We start from the raw sequence: 22,801 nt of genomic DNA, 5'->3' as shown, positions 1-22,801 counted from the left end.
TCTAGTCCAACCCCCAGGTCTCCTAGTCCAACCCCCAGGTCTTCTAGTCCAACCCCCAGGTCTTCTTGTCAAACTCCCAGGTCTTCTAGTCCAACCCCAGGTCTTCTAGTCCAACCCCAGGTCTTCTAGTCCAACCCCCAGGTCTTCTTGTCAAACTCCCAGGTCTTCTTTTGTCCAACTCCAGGTCTTTCAGTCCAATCCCCAGGTCTTCTTTTGTCCAACTCCAGGTCTTTAAGTCCAACCCCCAGGTCTTCTTTTGTCCAACTCCAGGTCTTTCAGTCCAGCTCCCCAAAGTCCTCTAGTCCAACTCCCAAAGTCTTCTAGTGCAACCCCAGGTCTTCTTATCCAACCCCCAGATCTTCTGATCCAACCCCGAAGGTCTTCTAGTCCAATTCCACAAGGAATAAGAAAGTGGCTCTTTTAAGTTAGCTGGGGAAGTGCTGAGGTCCCAGGGAGCCATAAAGGGAGATTCAGAATAATCCTTGCTACACAGGAAAAGTCTATAAAGCAGAGATAGAGAAATCATAGCTCTTGATGTCCTTCTAGCTTGGAAAACCCTACCAACATCAGCAGCAAATTAGCCATTTCAAGGCAGTGTTAATTGCTTGCAGTTGAGTCATTTTTAGTCTTCGCAAGACAATCTGCCTCTTGTTTTCACTAACCTCCCACAACTTCTAAAACAGGGGTCTTCAAAGTTGGCCCTTTTATGACTTCTGGACTTCAGCTCCCAGAATTCCTCAGCCAGCAGTGCCTGGCTGAGGAATTCTGGGAGTTGGAGTCCACAAGTCATAAAAGGGCCAAGTTTGAAGACCCCTGTTCTAAAAGTATTGAGAACATTGGTTTGGCACCGTCCAGTAATTTCACCATAACATTGCAAAACTTGTTTGCATTTTCACAACTTGGAGTTCTCCTTTAGAGAGAAATCCAGGGTGGTTCAGAGCGGGTAAAATGAAATGGAAGGGGAGGGGGTCTGCAACCTGTTATTTTTAAAACGAATTGTAGCATCCCACCCTTCCTATAATAGTCAAGCCTCTAGCAGTGTGTTTCACGCTTGTCAACTTTAAAATTTCTGGACTTCAACTCCCAGAATTCCCCAGCCAGCACAGCTGGCTGGGGGATTCTGGGAGTTGAAGTCCACACCTCTTAAAGTTACCAAAGTTGAGAAGCACTGGCCTATCCAAAGTTGCCATTAAAATGAAGAGACAAATGCAGATCAGAAGCTTCTCCAAACCTAAGCCAGTTCATAGCAGGACATTCAACCAAGTCCAGCCTGAATAACTTAGTCCAGGGGTCTTCAAACTTGGCCCTCTGATGACTTCTGGACTTCAACTCCCAGAATTCCTCAGCCAGCAGTGCCTGGCTGAGGAATTCTAGGAGTTGAAGTCCACTAGTCATCAGAGGGCGAAGTTTGAAGACCCCCCTGACTTAGTAAAAGAAAAGTCTGCAAGCAAGTAGAATGGATGTCTTTTGTCCCTTCCTTACAAAGCCACTTTTGTGCAAGAGAATGGCAAACAAGCCACCCAGCCCGGAGCAGACCTCTCAACAGATCAGGGTCAACCTTCTAAGCAAACCACCATCTCTCCATCTCTTAACGCTCCAAGCTAAGTCTATTCCCCAGGGCTCCCCATTGTTTGACCTGGAGGGTCTCCATTATCCTCTCCCCTCATCTTCCCAAATCTTATTTGCTTAGCTTCCAAGTCGGACACACACACACACAAAAAACTGTGTTTCCAAGACTTCTTGAGCTCCGTTTTCCTTGAGCTGCGCCAGTTTTTTTAGTGACTGCTAGGACTTGATAGGCCAGTATCACTGACTGTCTCAGCAAGATTTTTTTATTTTTATTTTTATTACATTTATATCCCGCCCTTCTCCGAAGACTCAGGGCGGCTTACAAGCTTTAGCAGTAGCCTTCATTCTATGTATATGCCTGCTTGTTAGGGCTTTCACACACACCCCAAGCGGCATTATTACAAAGTCAGCTTATTGCCCCCAACAATCTGGGTCCTCATTTTACCTACCTCGGAAGGATGGAAGGCTGAGTCAACCTTGAGCCTGGTGGGATGCGAACCTGCACTAATTGCAGGCAGCTGGTGTTACTTAAGGAGGCATCAGCCCACTGCTCCACCAAGGCTCTTGCAAGGCTCTTGCAAGGCAGTTAGAATAACAAGAGCTGGATGGGACCTTGGAGGTCTTCTAGTCCAACCCCCCCCCCACACACACACACACTCAAGCAGGAGACCCAATACCATTTAAGGCAAACGGCTGTTTCTTAAAAACCTCCAACGATGGGGCACCCACAACTTCTGAAGGCAACGTGTTCCACAGATTAATTGTTTACACTGTCAGGGAGATTTCTCCTCAGTTACATAGTCACGTATTCCATACATCTGATGACTCGGAGTATGTTATGCGACTTAGTAGAAGGATACTGTAAGATAAGTTAAGCTTTACTGTCATTTTTTACTATGAGCACACTGGCCCACAAATAAAATTCTGTGGCCTGCTCTCAAAAGAAAATATATATCTACCCATACATGACACACATATACAGATGATAGATAGATAGATAGATAGATAGATAGATAGATAGATAGATGATAGATAGATAGATAGATAGATTCACACACACACACACACACACACATAGATATATACAGGGCTTTTTTTCTCATAGAACGCTCAGAATGGAGTTCTGGCACCTTTTTTGGATGGAACCTTGTAGGGTAGGCAAGGCGGGTTGTATGACATGTGTGAGTTCCGGCACCTTTTTCTTTTACAAAAAAAGCACTGGAGATATGTGTGTGTGTGTGTTGAGTGTTTTGAGCATCTCGTCGACCCAAATATGGGCGAAATCTGAATTTATTTTATATATACATTCATACATATATACATATATATATATAGCAAGGTCCATTCAAAAAGCCTTGACAAATACTTAAACATACATTTGCCTTGCCTTCCAGCTAATATAAGAGAGAAAGAACCCCGTGGCTCAGGAGGTTAAAACACTCCCTGATATACAATCAGCCCGGGTTCGAATCTCAGATAAAGGGTATGACTAACTGATGAGAACATAAATGAGTTCGAAATGATCATCTTAGCCTCCCAAATTCTTTATTAGCAATTTGAATAATTTGCACAAATAATGAGCTGTCATAAGTTGACTAGTTCCTGTGGATAAGCCCTGAGCCGGGCCAAAACAGGAATGAAAGAGTTAATTAGCAAGGTCCATTCAAAAAGCCTTGACAAATACTTAAACATATATATATATATATATATATACTATATATATATAATATATATTACAGAATACAGAATAACAGAGTTTGTGCATGCGGGTGTGTGGCCCGTTTGTGCGTGCGCACGTAGCGGTGCCTGCCTCCTTTCTGGGCTGCCAAACCAAAAAGGCTGGAGTCCTCTGCTCTAGAAGTTGTGGGTGCTCCAACACTGGAGGTTTTTAAGAAGAGATTGGACAACCGTTGTGTCTGGAATGGTATAGGTTTTCCTGCTTGAGCGGGGGTGGGTGGGTTGGACTAGAAGACCTCTGAGGTCCCTTCCAAGTGTGTTATTCTGCTATTGTCTGTAAGCATGTTGAGAACCTACAGGCACCGTGTTCCTTGAACTAAAGCTACCGTCACACCTATTACATCTCAGATTGTAATTTGACTTTGTTCTGTGCCATCAGTAAAATCCATTATATACTTTCGACTGAAAACAGAGTTGGGTACACAATTAGACAGGGGAAGGGTTGCAATTTCTCTCTCTCTCTCTCTCTCTCTCTCTCTCTCTCTCTCTCTCTCTCTCTCTCTCTCTCTCTCTCTCTCTCTCTCATTCTCTCCCTCCCTCCCTCTCCCTCTCCCTCCCTCCCCCCCTCCCTCTGTCATCCTGACTATATGGACGATAAAATACGCACAAACCTAAATTATAAATAGAAGAAGCAAGGGGGGGGGGGAAGAGAAGAACTTGCATCATTAATGAATACGTCAAGATATTCTGCCAGCGCAGAACTTAAAAACATTTGCTCACATCAAAGTGGGGAGCGATCAAAACGCTGCATCTTTCCCTCAAGGCTTTCATAGAAAAACCAAGGAAGGGGGGGAGGGGGGAATAAAATAAAGGAGGAAAGGGGGGGGGGAGAGAAAAAAAAAGAAAGAAATTGGTTCCGCTTTTGTTATGGTGGATTATTGTAAAAATGAAAATTAATGTAAACAGATGGAAGATAACAATATATTAAAAGCGTGCCGTTTATGTAGCTTAGAGGAAGATGCTAATTGCAAAAAAACCACGGGAGGGTTGCAAGACAGGTCGGTTGTCTTTTGTCTTTTTAGTATATATAAAAACCAAACGGAATTTTGGGGGTTGGAGGTTCGGAAAGTAGCACGTCGCAAAGACGGGACGTGACCCACGAAAAACATTTTCTATTTTAGTGAAGTGTGGAATTGAAAAAAAAAGTGTACATTGGGAAACTGGGCTAATAAGACAGTCCTCGACTTACGGCCACAATTAAGCCCAAAATTTATGTTGCCGGGCGAGATATTTGTTAAGCGGGTTTTGCCCCATCTTACGACCTGTCTTGCCACAGTTGTTAAGTGAATCAGTGCAGTGGTTAAGTGAGCGAGGCGGTTGTTAAGTGAATCCGGCTTCCACCATTGACTTTGCTCGTCAGGAGGTCGCAAAAGGGGATCACGTGACACACACACCCCGGGACACTGCGACCGTCGTAAATATGAACCAGTTGCCAACGGAAGTCCATTCTGGGTCTGGGCAACAACAACAAAAAAATAGCTACCGGTTCTGCCGAACTGGTGCGAACTGGCTGAATCCCACCACTGGGTATAGGGTGTCCTGCTTGAGCGGGGGTGGGGTGGGACTAGAAGACCTCCAAGGTCCCTTCCAACTCTGTTATTCTGTATTCTGTAAAACAGAAGGAAAAATAATTGGTGCACAGGTGTATTCTAGCCACTGGAAGCCTGAGCGCTCCTGGGCAAACATTCTCATTTGCCTTCTGTGGTACTGACATTAAAATTTGGGACTGTAGTTTATTTTTCAGATGGTAGACATGATTCTGACTGACTCCCAGATAGTTTAATTTATCCCTCAGGGTCAAGAGCCTTAGGAGTAAATATGTCAATGGCTTAACTCCTGCCTGAAATCAAAGTTAACCTACAATTGCTATTGTTTCACCTTAACATACACTTTACCCAAAGGACAAGCTTCCAGCATGCTTCGAAATCATATGATCAGAAAACCTTTTGTGGCTAAATTGATTTTTTTTACCCCCTCAAAGGTTTAGACCTGCCATCTTATTCAATCTTATAATGGCTTGTTTAAGTCACAAATGCTCCTCTGAATGTCTTTGGAGGTCACAGCAAAGCTGATTGTAAGGAAGACTGCGGTGGGATTGAACTTCTTTTTTCAACTTTAAAAAGCTTTTTATGCAAGCAGTTGTTGGGCAAATTAATAAAACATATGGGATTCATGAGTGTGCTACACTGAAAAGGACATATTGCTCCCACTAATGTGACCACCACAATCTGGCGTTTCACATCTAAATATGACAAGGAAATGCCAGAAATAAATATTATTTTAATCTGGCTAGAAATCTCTTGCAAAAATATTAAAGGTAGCCTGTTTTCTAAGCAAGAAATATTGACGGTGGGTGCAAAAGGCAGGAATTAAAGACACACACACACACACACACACTAAAATTAAATTATACCCACCACTACAAACGTTAAAGGACATACCCAGGACAGATGGCAGGAAACTCAAATTAAAAAGGAACAGTGGTTTACCTATAAATTAAAAACTATTTAAAGATTAAGGGGAGGGGGAGCAAACCCAGTGGCTCCCCACTGCCATTTACAAAATATATTTCAGATCCTACATTTTAAAGGCTGATGTTTATAAAGTTGGTCTTTAGAGTTTTTAGAGAGCAAATCCACTCAAGTGGAACCGAAAGGGACTTTTTTGATTTTTTATTGCAACCCTGATCCTCCTTGAAACCAGATGTGTGGTTTCAACAGGATGTCTCATTTGTCACTGCAACTTACAACACGGGTTGTTTAGTGACCGTTCAGGGTTAACAACAGCACTGAAAAGCGTTTACTTGCGACCGTTTTTTTCCACAAAGCCATTGCAGCGTCCCCGTGGTCAGGTGATCAAAATTCAGAGGCTTGGCAACTGACTCGTACTTATGACCGTTGCAGTGTCTCTGGAGGGGGTGTGTGTCATGTGATCCCCGGTTGTGACTTTCTGACAAGCAAAGTCAAAGGGGGAAGCCAGATTCACTTAACAACCGGGTGACTAATGCGTCAACTGTGGTGATTCACTTAACAACTGTGGCAAGACAGGTCGTAAAAGGGGACAAAACTCACTTAACAATGGGCATTTTGGGGTCATTTGTGGTGGTAAGTCGAGGGCTACCTGTACTAACAACTGCAGTGAATCACGTGACAACTGTAGCAAGGGAGGTTGTAAAATGGGGGCAAAACGAACTTAACAAATGTCTCAACGACAGAAATTGTGGGCTCAGTTGTGTTCGTAAGTCGAGGATTACTTTTACAGCTTTGCACCAGGGACCAATGTCGTTTCATCAGTTGGTTCATGCATCAGATAATGTAAATCAGGGGTCTTCAAACTTGGCCCCTTCATGACTTGTGGACTTCAACTCCCAGAATTCCTCAGCCAGCGTGTCTGGCTGAGGAATTCTGGGAGTTGGAGTCCACAAGTCATAAAAGGGCCATGTTTGAAGACCCCTGATGTAAAGAATGTCTGTTTGTGGCACTTGCACAAGGATGGGTGTGAATTCAGTGGCCTCCTTCTCTTCTGAGTACAAGAAATCCTCACATTACGACCAGAACGGAGCCTGACCATTGAGGACGTAAGCTGTAACCATGATAAAATGATTTCACAACCTGTTTTGCGGCAGTTGTTATGCAGTTATGGCAAAAAACCCAGAGTCCTCGACTTACACCGGTTTGTTTGGTGACCATTCAGAGTTACAAGAGTACTTTAAAAAGCAACTTATGACCTTTTTTCACACTTAACAACCATTCCAGCATCCCCGTGGTCATATGATCAAATTTCGGACACTTGGCAGCTGGCTCGTATTTATGATGTTTACAGTGTCCTGACCTTTTGATTCACTTAACGACTACATTACTAACTTAACACCTGCAGTGAGTGATTCACTTAATAGCTGTGCCAAGAAAGGTCCTAAAATGGGGCAGAACTCACTAGAAATGTTGGGCTCACTAGAAATGTTGGACTGCTATAATGTCTCCCATCAGCCTTCTCTTCTTCCTAGAATTTAACATTATCATGATATTGTCCTCCACACAGAAACCAAATGTACTTGTGTGCTACCTAAGACTGATGCCTAATTAAAAAATTAACCTTGGAAACCATAGGGGTTGTGTTAATTAATCAGTTCCTGTCATTTACAGTTCACTCTGATTGTCTGTCTCCTGGGAAGGCCTAAAAATAGGGTCCTTAGAAAATCAGAAATTAGTCTCTGGCCCCTTGGTGGCCTTTGTACATAGCCCTATTGCAACAATAAATATTAGAATAGAATAGAGGATAGGATAGGATAGGATAGGATAGGATAGGATAGGATAGGATAGGATAGGATAGGATAGGATAGGATAGGATAGGATAGAATGGATATTAATAGAATAGAATAGAAAATATGGAATAGAATAGAATAGAATAGAATAGAATAGAATAGAATAGAATAGAATAGAATAGAATAGAATAGAATAGAATAGAATAGAATAGAATAGAATCTGGAAGGGACCTTCGAGGCCTTCTAGTCCAGCCCCCTGCTCAAGCAGGAGAACCTACGTTTCATACAAGTGACTGTCTAGTCCAGGGGTAGGCAACCTTGGCTCTTTTATGACTTGTGGACTTCAACTCCCACAATTCCTCAGCCAGCCTGGCTCAGCTTGGAAACCTCTCCCTTTCCCCTCAGCATGGCTGGCTCAGGAATTCTGGGAGTTGAAGTCCACAAGTCATAAAAGAGCCAAGGTTGCCTACCCCTGGTCTAGTCTCTTCTTGAAAATCTCCTGTGACGGAGTGCCCATGATTTCTGGAGGCAACTTCTGTTCCACTGGTTGATTGTCCTCGCTGCCAGGAAGTTCCTCCTTAATTCCAGGTTGCTTCTCTCTTTGATCACTTTCCAACCATTGTTTCTCGTCCTTCCCTCTGGAAAATAAATTGACCACCTTCCTCTTTGTGGCAGCCCCTCAAATACTGGAACACTGCTATCATGTTCTCCCCCCCCCCCGCCTCCAGTCCTTTTTTCAAGCTTAGCCAAACCAAAATCCTGCAACTGTTCTTCAAAGGTTGTGTTCTCCTTTGTCAAATACCTTAAAGGTAAAGGTAAAGGTTCCCCCGCACATGCGTGCTAGTCGTTTCCGACTCTAGGGGCCGGTGCTCATCTCCGTTTCAAAGCCAAAGAGCCAGCCCTTGACCGAGGACGTCTCCGTGGTCATGTGGCTGCCATGACTGGATGCCAAAGGCGCACGGAACGCTGTTACCTTCCCACCATAGTGGTCCCTATTTTTCTACTTGCATTTTTACGTGCTTTCGAACTGCTAGGTTGGCAGAAGCTGGGATGAGTAACAGGCGCTCACTCTGCTACGCGGCACTCGGGATTCGACCCGCCAAACTGCCGACCTTCTGATTGACAAGTTCAGTGTCCTAACCCACTGAGCCACCGCGTCCCTGTCAAATACCTTGCTGAAGTCTAAATACACTATGTCCACAGCTTTTCGGACATAGGATATTTAGACTTCAGCAACTAGTCTAAACAACTAGGAATTCTGGGAGTTGAAGTCCACAAGTCATAAAAGGGCCAAGTTTGAAGATCCCTGCTCTGGTGGGGGTGGGGTGGGGGTGGAACAATGAAATATAAGTATCTGTTGAAGTCATGACTTCACTACTATCGACACTCTCTGGTTTAATGGAACTATAAAGCGATGAAGTGAGTAATGGAATTTTCCCATTATCTTCTGGATGTAATTCGGGCGCTGATTGTCACCTCACAATCCCTTTGTGCCTCAAGGCTTATTCTCCCCATAGCCATCGGAGACAAATCTCTCCATGCCGTAGAATCTGGGACACACGGGGTGGGACACAGGGGTCCCTTTCAAGGATGAAACGTTGGCAGCTACGTCCAGTGGTGGGATTCAAATACGTGAACAACCAGTTCTCTGTGTGGATGCCGCTTTCCAGAAGTCCATTCTGGGCCTGGGCAATAAAAAATTAGCTACCGGTTTTGCCGAAGTGGTGCGAACTGGCTGAATCCCACCACTGGCTAGGTCCTTCTGCATTTCAACTTTCCTTTAGATCAGGGGTCTTCAAACTTGGCCCTTTTATGACTTGTGGACTTCAACTCCCAGAATTCCTCAGCCAGCATACGCTGGCTGAGGAATTCTGGGAGTTGAAGTCCACAAGTCATAAAAGGGCCAAGTTTGAAGACCCCTGCTTTAGATTAAGGCGGTGGGGGGGAGGAGGTGTTACTTTCAAGTGGGTAGATGGAGAAACGAAACTTCTTCGATTCAGCCGCAGACCGTAGGAGCCTGAAACCATGTCAAGGACACCAGAACAGGTGTGAATTTGAAGACTATGTCCATGCTTCTCCTCCTTCCAAAATAATGTGTTTTGCATTTTCTGTTTCTGTTTGTTTTTGTTTTGGTTTGGTTTTTTGTCTTTAACCGCTGTTGAGTTTATTGGTAATGGTTCTCTTTAAAGACTATTTTTATTGCTGGCTCGTAAACTGTTTTGGGACACTGTTGGGAGAGCATTAGAGAAATGAAATAATTGCCTTGCAATGGCTGCTGTTTTAAGTAAGTAAGCAAGGCAACCAAGCACATGGAATAGTGTTATCACAACGTGCAGAGAAGAGCAGCTAGAGTGATCAAAGGCCTGGAGGCTGAAACATACAAAGAACGGTTGCAGGATTTGAGTTTGGCTAGTCTAGAGAAAAGAAGGACTAGTGGGGACATGATAGCAGTGTTGCAGTATTTGAGGGGCTGCCACAAAGAAGGGGGGGGCGTGTCAACTTATTTTCTAAAGCACCAGAGGGCAGGACAAGAATCAACGGAGGGAAACTAATCAAGGAGAGAAGCATCTGGAATTGAGGAGAAACTTCCTGACAGTGAGGACAATTAACCAGTGGAACAGCTTGCCACCAGAAATCTTGGGCGCTCCATCACTGGAGGTTTTTAAGAAGAGACTAGACATTCACTTGTCTGAGATGGTATAGATTCTCCAGCTTGAGCAGGGGGGCTGGACTAGAAGACCTCCAAGGTCCCTCCCAGCTCTATTCTGAATCTAGTGAACATCAATTTCTTTGGGATAAATCTGGGTTTTATCTCCTAATTTTCCCAAGATGATTAGCCTTACCGTCTTAGAATTATGGATTATGAAGTTCCACCATTTTGGTGTAAAGGACAAGTGGAAGAAACTCATAATGGTAAACTGTTTTTGGCTAGGTAAGTCTAAAGTTGCAGCAGATTGGCCAACGTCGTTTCTTGGTAGCTTCGTGAAATAACACCTGGGAACAAATGAAAATGTAAAGCACAGAAAGTTTTTCTTTCCACCAGTTGGATTCAGTACAATCCATAAAACAGGATGTTCCCCCATCAAGAGCTTTGTATTTATTTTGTCATTTGTCAATGAGGAAAAATGTTTACAATTCATTTCAGATGAATGGTCTCAGTTTCCTGGCAGCTTTTTTTAATGTTTTATTTTATTGACATTTCGTTGGTTAAGCAAATATTAATAACTGTTGATAACAGGAACATGATTTGAGTAGAATTCTGACGGGATGAGGCCAACGTCTCTCTTGTCCCAGCATTTACTTTGTCACCATTGCCCACCAGATGCCTCTGGGGTGCTCACTAGCTGGATGTGGAGATCTCTGTCTCTCTCTCTTTTTCACACACACACACACACACACACACACACACACACACACACCTGTGGTTTAGTGGGTTTATTATCTCGGAGTCTTAGTAGACAATCACTTCAATATGAGCCAGCTGTGTGCTGCAGCTGCCAAAAAAGCCAACACAGTGCTAGGCTGCATTAACAGAGGGATAGAATCAAGATCAAGTGAAGTACTAATACCACTTTACAATGCCTTGGTAAGGCCACACCTGGAATACTGCATCCAGTTTTGGTCACCACGATGTAAAAAAGATGTTGAGACTCTAGAAAGAGTACAGAGAAGAGCAACCAAGGTGATCAGGGGGCTGGAGGCTAAAACATATAGGGAACGGTTGCTGGAATTGGGTATGTGTAGTTTAATGAAGAGAAGGGTGAGGGGTGACATGACAGCAGTCTTCCAATATCTCAGGGGCTGCCCCAAAGAAGAGGGAGTCAAGCTATTCTCCAAAGCACCTGAAAGCAGGACAAGAAGCAACGGATGGAAACTAGTCAAGGAGAGAAGCAACCTAGAACTAAGGAGAAACTTCCTGACAGTTAGAACAATTAACCAGTGGAGCAACCTGCCTCCAGAGGTGGTGAATGCTCCAACACTGGAGGCTTTTAAGAAGAGACTGGACAGCCATTTGCCTGAAATGGTATAGGGCAGGGGTCAGCAACCTGAAACAGTGAAAGAGCCACTTGGAACCGGTTCCCTCACAAAAAGAAAAACTGGGAGCCGCAAAAAATGTGTGTGCATGTGCGTACATGTGCGCATGCGCAGAACAGGGTTTGACTGAAGAGTGGAGCCAAGGCGAGATATGCACCTACCCTGCATATTTGAATTGATTGGTTGAACTTTTTTAGTCCCACTTTTTTTTTTTTGGACTGCACATGGCAGAGGACTGGGAGCCGCAGGAGATGGCTGAAAGAGCCGCATGCGGCTCCGGAGCCACGGGTTGCAGACCTGTGGTATAGGGTTTCCTGCCTGAGCAGGGGGTTGGACTAGATGACCTCCAAGGTCCCTTCCAACTTTATTATTATTATTATTATTATTATTATTATTATTATTATTATTATTATTATTATTATTATTATTATTATTATTCCCTAGCAACTCCCTTCACTAAAAATCCAGAACTGTCCAGTGGTGGGATTCAAATATCTGAACATCCAGGTGGTGGGTTTATTGCTAAGCACATTGGTTTGTTCTTAAATTGTAAGTCACCCTTGATTGGGAAACTCAAGTTGCCTTGTGGATTTATTGGCCATTACTCTGTGGACTAGCATTGGTCTGCTTGTGGGTGGACTTAATTGGGACAGTTTCAGTGGTGGGATTCAGCCGGTTCGCACCAGTTCAGCAGAACCGGTTGCTAAATTTTGTTGAGTTCGGAGAACCGGCTGAACCCATGCTGCTTCTGAAAGTCCATTCTAGGCCTGGGAGGCCTGGAGGAGGCCTCCCAGGCCTAGAATGGCCCACCGGAAGTGCGTGGATGTCACTTCCAGAAGTCCGTTCTAAGCCTGGTGGAGGCCTCCCAGGCCTAGAACAGCCCACCGGAAGTGCGTGGATGTCACTTCCCCCATTGACAACATTTGCAGTATCTTGCAGTGCTCGCTTAACGATAGCTGCGAAAAAGGTCGTAAAATCATGCACGGTCACAGGATGACCTGCTTAATGACTGTCACACCTTAGGACTGAAATTACATGCGGGATTACTGTCGTAAATCGAGGACTACCTATAATCTGGAAATGTAACGTTAAATCATCAACCCTAATAGCCTGTCTCATAACTCATAACTCCAGGACTAATAACCCATCCTCCATGAATTTATTAAATCGCTTTTCAATGCCATTCAAATTAGTGACCATTGTACCAGCTCACGGTAATAAATCTCCCAGGCTAATTTTCTGATGTGTGAAATGGGCTTAAAATGGGTTTTTGGGGTCCATCTTAAGTCTCCTCTTGGTCACTTACATAAGATGACCGTCAGTCCTGGTGTTATAGGGAGGGAGAAAGATGTCTCCCTATCCAGTTTCTCTATCCCGATGCATAATTTTATACTTTTCAACAATTTCTGCGTCGGTTCCCTTTGCTCAAATATTTTGGCCTACGCTCACAGGAAAAATGTTTGATACCTTGCAGGATTTGGATTGTCTATCTTTTTTATGTATTTGTCTTTCTATCTATCTATCACTGTCTGTCTGTCTGTCTGTCTATCTATCTATCTATCTATCTATCTATCTATCTATCTATCTATCTATCTATCTATCTATCTATCTATCTATCTATCTATCTGTTATGTATTGGGCTTAATTGTAACACCATGTGGTAAGCTGGAGCTAGCTCCCAGCAACTCAGACTCCCCGTCTCCAGTGCTGCTATTGGCTGCCCCTAGGCGGCAATGGATTGCTTTAAACCCATTGGCTGCCGCCTAGGGGCCAGGCTATAAATTGCTGCAGGCTGCAGCTCAGTTCCTCAGTTCAGATCCTGCAAGCAAATAAACATGACCATTGCTGAACTCACTTGCCTCGTCTTCATTCCTGCGCAATGAACTCACTACACAACACTTATCTATCTATCTGTATCTGTCTATCTATATCTGTATCTATCTATCAACATCATCTATTATCTAGCTAGTTAGCTATCAACTATGTATTATCTGTCTGTCTAGATCACGGGTCGGGAACCCGCGGCTCCGGAGCCGCATGCGGCTCTTTGAGCCGTCTCCTGCGGCTCCCAGCCGCCCGGTGCACGCGCACCTCTCCGAATGGGCGGAGGTGCGCGTGCACCTCCCCAAACCTTTGAAGAGGTGCGCGCGCACCTCCGCGCGAACGGGCAGCGGCGCCGCTCTTTGGGAAAGCTGCCACGGCACGTTTGCAGGCTGCCGAAAGCGGCAGCTCTGCAAACGGCCCGCGGCAGCTTTCCCAACAAGCGGCGCCGCTGCCCATTCCGAGAGGTGCGTGCGCACCTCTCCGAATGGGCGGAGGTGCGCGTGCACCTCCCCAAACCTTTGAAGAGGTGCGCGCGCACCTCCGCGCGAACGGGCAGCGGCGCCGCTCTTTGGGAAAGCTGCCACGGCACGTTTGCAGGCTGCCGAAAGCGGCAGCTCTGCAAACGGCCCGCGGCAGCTTTCCCAACAAGCGGCGCCGCTGCCCATTCCGAGAGGTGCGTGCGCACCTCTCCGAATGGGCGGAGGTGCGCGTGCACCTCCCCAAACCTTTGAAGAGGTGCGCGCGCAGCTCCGCGCGAACGGGCAGCGGCGCCGCTCTTTGGGAAAGCTGCCACGGCACGTTTGCAGGCTGCCGAAAGCGGCAGCTCTGCAAACGGCCCGCGGCAGCTTTCCCAACAAGCGGCGCCGCTGCCCATTCCGAGAGGTGCGCGCGCACCTCTCCGAATGGGCGGAGGTGCGCATGCACCTCCCCAAACCTTTGAAGAGGTGCACGCACACCTCCGCGCGAACGGGCAGCGGCGCCGCTCTTTGGGAAAGCTGCCGCGGCACGTTTGCATGCTGCCGAAAGTGGCAGCTCTGCAAACGGGCTGCGGCAGCTTTCCCAACAAGCGGCGCCGCTGCCCATTCCGAGAGGTGCGCGCGCACCTCTCCGAATGGGCGGAGGTGCGCATGCACCTCCCCAAACCTTTGAAGAGGTGCACGCACACCTCCGCACGAACGGGCAGCGGCGCCGCTCTTTGGGAAAGCTGCCGTGGCACGTTTGCAGGCTGCCGAAGGCGGTAGCTCTGCAAACGGGCCGTCGCCGTCGCGCAACCGGGAACCGGTTCCATCACACATAAAAAAAATGGCAAACGCGCGCGTCTGCGCATGCGCAAATAAACCCGTTTTGCGCATGCGCAAAATGTTTTTGCGCATGCGCGTGCATGGACGCACGCACGCGGCTCCCACTTTTTTTTATGTGTGATGGAACCGGTTCCCAGTGGCTCTTTTTCTTTTTCAGGTTGCCGACCCCTAGTCTAGATTATCATCTGTCATCTTATTACATCCTCTTTCAAGCAAATATTTTAACATTTGGAGGGTTTTTCATTTATATAAATTATTTTTTTATATTTTTACAATGATTGCTTTTATATAACAGACTCTTACTCCTGCTTGAAAACTTTATTAAGCAGGAGCTGCACGTGTTTCCCACTTTTCCTATTCAGTGACGCTAATGTAAGAAATCAGAATAACAGAACAGCAGAGCTGGAAGGGACCTTGGAGGTCTACTAGTCCAGGGCTTTTCAATCAGTGGTACGGGTACCACCTGTGGTACGTTGGCACCTGGCAGGCGGTACGCGACCATCGTAGAAAAGTGATAACGGGGGAGGGGAATGAGCTGAACCGGTGGCAGCACCGCACAAGCCTGAGTGAGAGACGGCTGGAGCTGCAGGGCTGTCGGGGCTCAGCGGAAGCGCCAGGATCAGCGCCAGGCTCCAGCCAGAGTTCGGCACTGATCCTGGCACTTCTGAGCCCAGAAGAAGCGCTGATCAGCTGGAAAGTTGCAGCATCTCCAGGGTCTTGTGATTTACATTTGGTTGCTTGGCAACTGACTCATATTTATGACGGTCACAGTGTCCCAGGGTCATGTGAAGTGACCAAAACCTGCTGCAACCACCCAGCAGACGGGGGGGGGAAATAAAAACCAAACCCCCCACCCCACCCCCGCTGCCAATCCTCAACAGAAATGCTCACAACAATGAAGACCTCGGACAGGAGGAAGAGCGCCGCCAGGCGGGCGGGCAGGTGTCTTGCTCAGCTGTGGCTTGGGGGGGCACTTTTTTCAGTGCCGTTGTAACTTCGAACAGTCACTAAGCGAACTGTTGTACTTTTTTTTTGGTCATCAAGTTTTTGACCCCTTGCTAGGCGACTGGTGGTACTCGGATGTTGCCATATCCTAAAAGTGGTACAATGGGTGAAAAGGTTGAAAAGCCCTGTTCTAGTCCAGCCCCCTGCTTAGGCAGGAGATCCTATACCATTCCACACAAGTGGCTGTCGGGTGTCTATGTAAAAACCTCCAGTGATGGAGCACTCACAACTTCTGAAGGCAAGCCGTTCCACTGGTTAATTGTTGTAACCGTCAAGAAATTCCTGCTTAGTTCTACATAATACATAATATACATGTAGATACTATAATGTATTATATTACAATATAATCAAGCTCAAGCTCCCTTCGTCCTGTGCGCTCCCACAGGGAGGGCCTTCTCAGGGTACCGCCGGTAAAAGATTGCCGGCGGACAATACCCAGGGGGTGGGCCTTCTCTGTGGGTGCGCCGGCCCTTTGGAACCAGCTGCCTGTAGAGCTTAGAACTGCCCCTGACCTTCGCTCATTCCTCCGGGACCTGAAGACCTGGCTCTTCGAGCTTTCTGGCCTGGACTGAGAGTATTAACTGGGGTTTCAATTGTATTTTAATTGGGGTTTTTATTTCAAGGTTAATGTAATCATTTTAATTGTTTTTAATTTTTGTAATTTGCTGTATTGTTTTTATAAAAACCTTGTGAACCGCCCTGAGTCCTACGGGAGAAGGGCGGTATATAAGTCTAATAAAATAAAATAAAACTAAATAAATACAGTACAGTGAAGGGACGCGGTGGCTCAGTGGGTTAGGATGCTGAGCTTGTCGATCAGAAGGTCGGCAGTTTGGCGGGTCGAATCCCGAGTGCCGCGTAGCAGAGTGAGTGCCTGTTACTTGTCCCAGCTTCTGCCAGCCTAGCAGTTCGAAAGCACGTAAAAAATGCAAGTAGAAAAATAGGGACCACTATGGTGGGAAGGTAACAGCGTTCCGTGTGCCTTTGGCGTCTAGTCATGCCGGCCACATGACCACGGAGACGTCCTCGGACAAGCGCTGGCTCTTCGGCTTTGAAACGGAGATGAGCACCGACCCCTAGAGTCAGAAACGACTAGCACACATGTGCGGGGGAACGTTTACCTTTACCTTACAGTACAATGCAATGCAATGCAATGCAATGCAATGCAATAATAGAAGACCAGATTACACCCCTGTTTGCCCCTCTGCGAACAGTGACAACTGCAGAGAGATATCGCCAAGGGGATTATCTGACTGTCAGAACAGTCTTGGGATGGAAGGACTGGATGAGAAGAAGCAACCTTTGATCTAAGAAGTTCCTCTTTGTTTTACCCACACCTTCTCCTTTGGAATTAGATCAAAGCCAGTTGCAAAATCGCCGAGGGCTGCAAACAGGGGTCCCCTAGAGCTAGGCTAGGAAGAATATTTCTCAGCTAAAATATTTGAGGACCAGACAGAAGTCAAGAGTTTAATCAGTCACCTCGAGAACTTTCCAGCTTCTTATTCGCCCTCTTAATTCCAGAGGATAAAAATCTTCTTCTGGATTTTTCCAGTCTCGGGGTCTAAAATGAGGCCCTTGACCTCAGATGTGGACACAGGAGGCAGTTAGAAAGATCATTTTGAGAGTAAGTCACAGCTGGAGTGCAGGGTTCAAATGCAAACATACCACAAAAATAGCTCCCTTGGTATTCTCTGTTTTAAGGTAGTCCTCGACTTACGACCTCAACAGAGCCCAAAATTTCCGTCGCGAAGCAAGACAGCTGTGAAACGAATTTTGCCCCATTTTACGACCTTTCTTGCCACAGCTGCTAAGTGAATCACCGCCGTGGTTAAATCCGTCACACGCTTGTTAAATGAATCTTGACTTCCCCATGGACCTGGTTTGTCCGAGCACCGCCATAACTTCAAACGGTCATTAAATGAAAGGCAAGGATTAACTGTAGTAGATTCTGACACAAGAGAATCTTCCTTGCCTCGTATAAACCCTTGAATTGGTGGAAACCCGCACCCAGAGGAAGAATTTCTGTTCAGTTTTGTTAATAGGTCAAAAGCCAGGGGGGGGGGAAAAAAAATCCTGCACTAAAAAGCAGCATATGTTCCAGTCTTTTATAAATAGAAATAATGCTTCCATCCTAATTACGATCATGACCAAACCAAATGCCACTTGCATGGATTAATATAGGAAACATTAACATTAAAGTATTAAGGCTGCTAAATGTTCACTGAGGCTTACTCAGTTAAATATTTCGTTTAATTGGATCCCTTTGAACTGCAAAGGATGATGTTTTATTTAGTAAGCTCATGTTTTTTTTTGGGGGGGGGTGTCATGCAGCACTTCTGATATTAGAGCAACTGACATATCCTATAGTAAAATAAGAGATCTTTTTGTTGTGATCCCCAGCTTCTTGGATGTTTGTGCTGCCCACGTCTTACAGATAGTCCTCGCTATATGACCGTTCATTTAACAATGGTCCAGAATTACAGCGGCCTCAGAAAAGGGGATTAGCAAAATGTCACCCTCCCTCCCCAAGGTCACATGATCACTGTTAGGTTGCCGGGCAACCAGTTTTCATTTGCGACCAGTTGCAGCATCCCATACACATGTAATTGCAATTTGTGTGTCTTTTTTTTTAAAAAAAAACCTGGTTTCTGGCCTTTTTTTTTTCCTGTCAGTTTCCAGTATTTGTTTGTCGGGTTTTTGGAAAACCCGCCCATTCAGGAAAGTGGATTCACTTAACAACCATATGATTTACTTCACTTCCCTCCGCTTTGCTTAATGACCTCAGCAATTTGCTTAACAACCACTGTAAAAATGGCTGGAAAATGAGATTCGGTCCCGTGGTGCTCGACTTTTCACAAAAATCCCAGTCACAATTGTGGTCCTATTTGTCAAGGACTTCCTGTAGTAGTATTTACATAAGCATTTTTATTTTTTAAAAAAACCTCTTATTATTTGAACGAGCTTTTTGACTAAGCTAATTTGACTAAGCAACTCTCTTAGTTCCTTTCCATTTTAATTTATTTGGTTCCGTTGACTGTTATTGTGAGTCTTCCTGAGGTAATGACAGCTGTTTTGGCCGCTGCTTACTTTCATTCGTTTCTTTTATTAAATTTAAAGGCTTGCATTTTAAAAAGTTACGGCTGATAAAAGCCGGTGCGGTTTAGCAAGCTGCAGAACGGGCGATACGTTGCTAATACAGTTAGATAAATAATTTTATCAGTCGGTCATGCTCAGACAATCCTAAAAGCAAAGAGTTTATGAGGATCTGATGTTTAGTTTTGCCATTTTTCCCTGGTCCTTCTTAGAGTAGAACTTAAAAGTTTTCTTCATGCATGGCCATCTTGCTGAGATTAGATATTGTTTTTGTGCCCAAGCTTATAAGCATTTTAAGCGCTAGTAATCCAAAATGGCTATTCCTAGCCCACAACCTTTTAACTCTTAATTTTTAAGGTGTAAATCAAACTTTCTTGGCAACATGTGCCGAGTGCGTTTGGGAGGTTGAAGTCCACACGTGTTAAAGTTGCCAAGTTTGAGGATCACTGCTCTAAACGTTCATTTTTTCCCCCATTTTTAAGCCCTGGCCTTATAACCATTTGCTTAGCGACTGTTCAAAGTTCCAACAAGCACAGAAAACAGTGGCTTACGACCGTTTTTCACACCTAACGCCCACTGCAGCATCCACGTGGTGATCTGATCAAAATTCTGACGCTTGGCAACTGACTCATATTTATGACGGTTGCAGCTTCCCAGGGTCATGTGTTCCCCTCTTGCGACCTTCTGACAAGCAAAGTCCACGGGGAAGGCAGATTCATTTAACAACTGTGTTACTAACTTAACAACTGCAGCGACTCACTTAACCACTATGGCAAGAAAGGTCGTAACATGGGGGAAAGCTCATTTAACAACCGTCTCACTTAGTGACAGAAATTTTGGGCTCTGTTGTTGTTATAAGTTGAGGACCACCTGTAGTTTAGAATATCCCCTCCCCTAGACCTAGGGCTAAGATTTTGGCTTAGCGTTTTATGTTCTCACTGTACTTAGTTTTATTGTTTTGTACTTTTGCTGTGTTGTGCTGTTTTACATTGTTCACTTGTAGGACTGATGCTTCTATAACACACTGCATTGCTCTTGTCCTATTGCTGTTTGAGTTTAGTCCTACTTTTATGTGTATGCGGGTCTTTGACCGCAGGAATAAAATGGATTTATGGAGCCGTCCTTCATAGGTGCTGGATAATGCAGAGAAAGGAGTTTGATGCTCACAATTAATACAATTTTCTGGTTGACCAGTTCCTTTGCATTCATGCAGATGGTCCCTGGTTCTGTTGCACGTACAGAGTTCTTGGGCATATCAGGGAGGATATTTGTATTCTCTTGGAAACCGTGGAGTGCTCCTGTCAGTTTATTTCTTTATTTTCACAAACAGTTCAAGGTGCCGAACATATCCAACACACCTCGCTACACCTATTTTCCCCACAACAACCACCCTGTGAGGTGGGTTAGGCTGAGACACAGGGACTGGCCCAGAGTCACTCAGCCTGTTTTTCATGCCGAAGGCAGGACTAGAACTTATCGTCTCCTGCTGGTTGGTTCATAGTCACCCATTTAGATTTCATGCCTAAGGCGGGACTAGAACTCAACGTCTCCTGCTGATTGGTTCATAGTCACCCATTCAGATTTCATGCCTAAGGCGGGACTAGAACTCACAGTCTCCTGCTGATTGGCCCAGAGTCACTCAGCCAGATTTCGTGCCGAAGGCAGGACTAGAACTTATCGTCTCCTGCTGGTTGGTTCATAGTCACCCATTTAGATATCATGCCTAAGGCGAGACTAGAACTCAACGTCTCCTGCTGATTGATTCATAGTCACCCATTCAGATTTCATGCCTAAGGCAGGACTAGAACTCCTTGCCTCCTGCTGATTGGCCAAAGTCACTCAGCCAGATTTCCTGCCTAAGGCAGGACTAGAACTTATCGTCTCCTACTGGTTGGTTCATAGTCACCCATTTAGATTTCATGCCTAAGGCGGGACTAGAACTCAACCTCTCCTACTGATTGGTTCATAGTCACCCATTCAGATTTTATGCCTAAGGCGGGACTAGAACTCATTGCCTCCTGCTGATTGGCCAAAGTCACTCAGCCAGATTTCCTGCCTAAGGCAGGACTAGAACTTATCGTCTCCTGCTGGTTGGTTCATAGTCACCCATTTAGATTTCATGCCTAAGGCAGGACTAGAACTCACAGCCCCCTGCTTTCTGGCTTGGTGCCTGAGCTGGTGGGCTCTCAGTTGGTGAACATCATGGATCAATGGTCCTTAATGGATGTAATTAACCTTCTTAGATGAATTGTCTATGGAGATTCTCAGTCATCCAGGTCAGGGTTGTCCCAAAGGTGCTTTTTTCAGGAGACAACTGGACTTTCTTTCTTTTTTTCTTTGAAGACATGTCGCTTCTCATCCAAGAAGCTTCCTCAGCTCTGTCTGGATGGTGGGGAATGGAAGGATTTATATATCTTGCCAACAGCTGGTCATTTGCATCCTTTTAGAGCAGGGGTGTCAAACCCGCCACGTCATGTGACATGTCGCAGTGTATCTCAACTTCTTCCCCATTGCCGGAGCTGGGGTGGGCATGGTTTCGGCATGACGCATCCGGCCCGTGGGCCAACGGTTTGACACCTCTGTTTTAGAGAGTCCTTGAGGCCACCTGGAGGTTTTATCTGTGTCCTCAGGGTCACCTGAGTGGTCCAATTGGGTGTGAAGCCTTCTTGGAACTGCTGAAAGGATTGTGTTGTAGAACTGCAGAATCATCCTGCAGAAAGCACAGCTCCACACACGATCCTTTCAGTAGTTCCAAGGAGACCCCCCCCACGCCCATTTGCACCACTCAGGCAACCCTGAAGACACAGAAAATCTCCAAGTGGCCTCAACGAGTCTCTAAAAGGATGCAAATGACCAGCTGTCTGCAGGGAGTATAAATCCTTCCACTCCCCACCATTCAGTCAGAACCTGAAGAAGCTTCTTGGAAGAGAAGTGAGACGTCTTAAAAAAAAAAAAAAGAAGGCAAGAAAGTCCAGTTGCCTCCTGAAGTATCTTAGATGCATGATGTTTGCTACAACACCAGCCTCAGCTGTGACTTTCACTTTTCCAGGACATTTTGATCAGATTGCCTCCCGGATCCCGTTTCGTTGACGTGGAAGAGACCGATCAGAGGGCCATGGATGTGAAAGACAGGAAGCCGTACCGTTCTTTGACCAAACGCTGCGATGCTGAACGCCGCTACACCAGCTCCTCCGCAGAGAGCGAGGACAGCAAAATCCCCCAGAAGTCATATAGCTCCAGCGAGACTCTGAAAGCTTATGACCAGGATTCCAGAATGATCTACGGCAATCGGGTTAAAGACATGGTACCCCAAGAAGCAGATGAGTACTGTCGATCAGGTAGGTGGGAGCTACTCAAACCAATAAAGCAGCATTTTCTTTTTAATAGCCGGCCTGTGGCGTGTCTGATTGAGAAGATTAAAGAAGCCACGATTGTGGGGGTCCCCAAATCTAGAAAGACGTGCGGAGTTACTTCTTAGCAGTTTCCTTAACTCAGGGGTAGGCATCCTTGGCTATTTTATGACTCGTGGACTTCAACTCCCAGAATTCCGGAGCCAGCATGGGGAAAACTTTGGCCTCTTCATGACTCGTGGACTTCAACTCCCAGAATTCCTCAGCCAGCATGGGGGAAACTTTGGCCCTTCATGACTTGTGGAGTTCAACTCCCAGAATTCCTCAGCCAACATGGGGGAACTATGGCCCCTTCATGACTAGTGGACTTCAACTCCCAGAATTCCGGAGCCAGCATGGGGAAAACTTTGGCCTCTTCATGACTCGTGGACTTCAACTCCCAGAATTCCTCAGCCAGCATGGGGAAAACTTTGGCCCTTCATGACTTGTGGACTTCAACTCCCAGAATTCCTCAGCCAGCCACACTGAGGGGAAAGGGAGAGGTTTCCAAGCTGAGCCATGCTGGCTGAGGAATTCTGGGAGTTGAAGTCCACGAGTCATAAAAGAGCCAAGGCTGCCTACCCCTG

At 45.8% G+C, this 22,801-nt stretch overlaps 1 protein-coding gene across 1 annotated transcript in view; it reads left to right on the top strand.

The window, feature by feature from the left end:
• Window positions 1-21,496: 21,496 nt before the first annotated feature.
• TENM4 (teneurin transmembrane protein 4) overlaps window positions 21,497-22,801 on the top strand; it is a 315,526-nt gene continuing 314,221 nt past the window's right edge. Inside the window, exon 1 of the mRNA XM_081327781.1 lies at window positions 21,497-22,163. Coding sequence (XP_081183907.1) covers window positions 21,941-22,163 — 223 coding nt within the window. The 5' untranslated portion in view covers window positions 21,497-21,940. The remainder of the gene's footprint in view (window positions 22,164-22,801) is intronic.

Source organism: Vipera berus (assembly GCF_964194415.1).
Source record: "Vipera berus genome assembly, chromosome: 4".
Lineage (NCBI taxonomy): Eukaryota > Metazoa > Chordata > Lepidosauria > Squamata > Viperidae > Vipera > Vipera berus.
The sequence above is the reverse complement of the archived record's forward strand: the minus strand, read 5'-3'. Positions and strand labels throughout refer to the sequence as shown.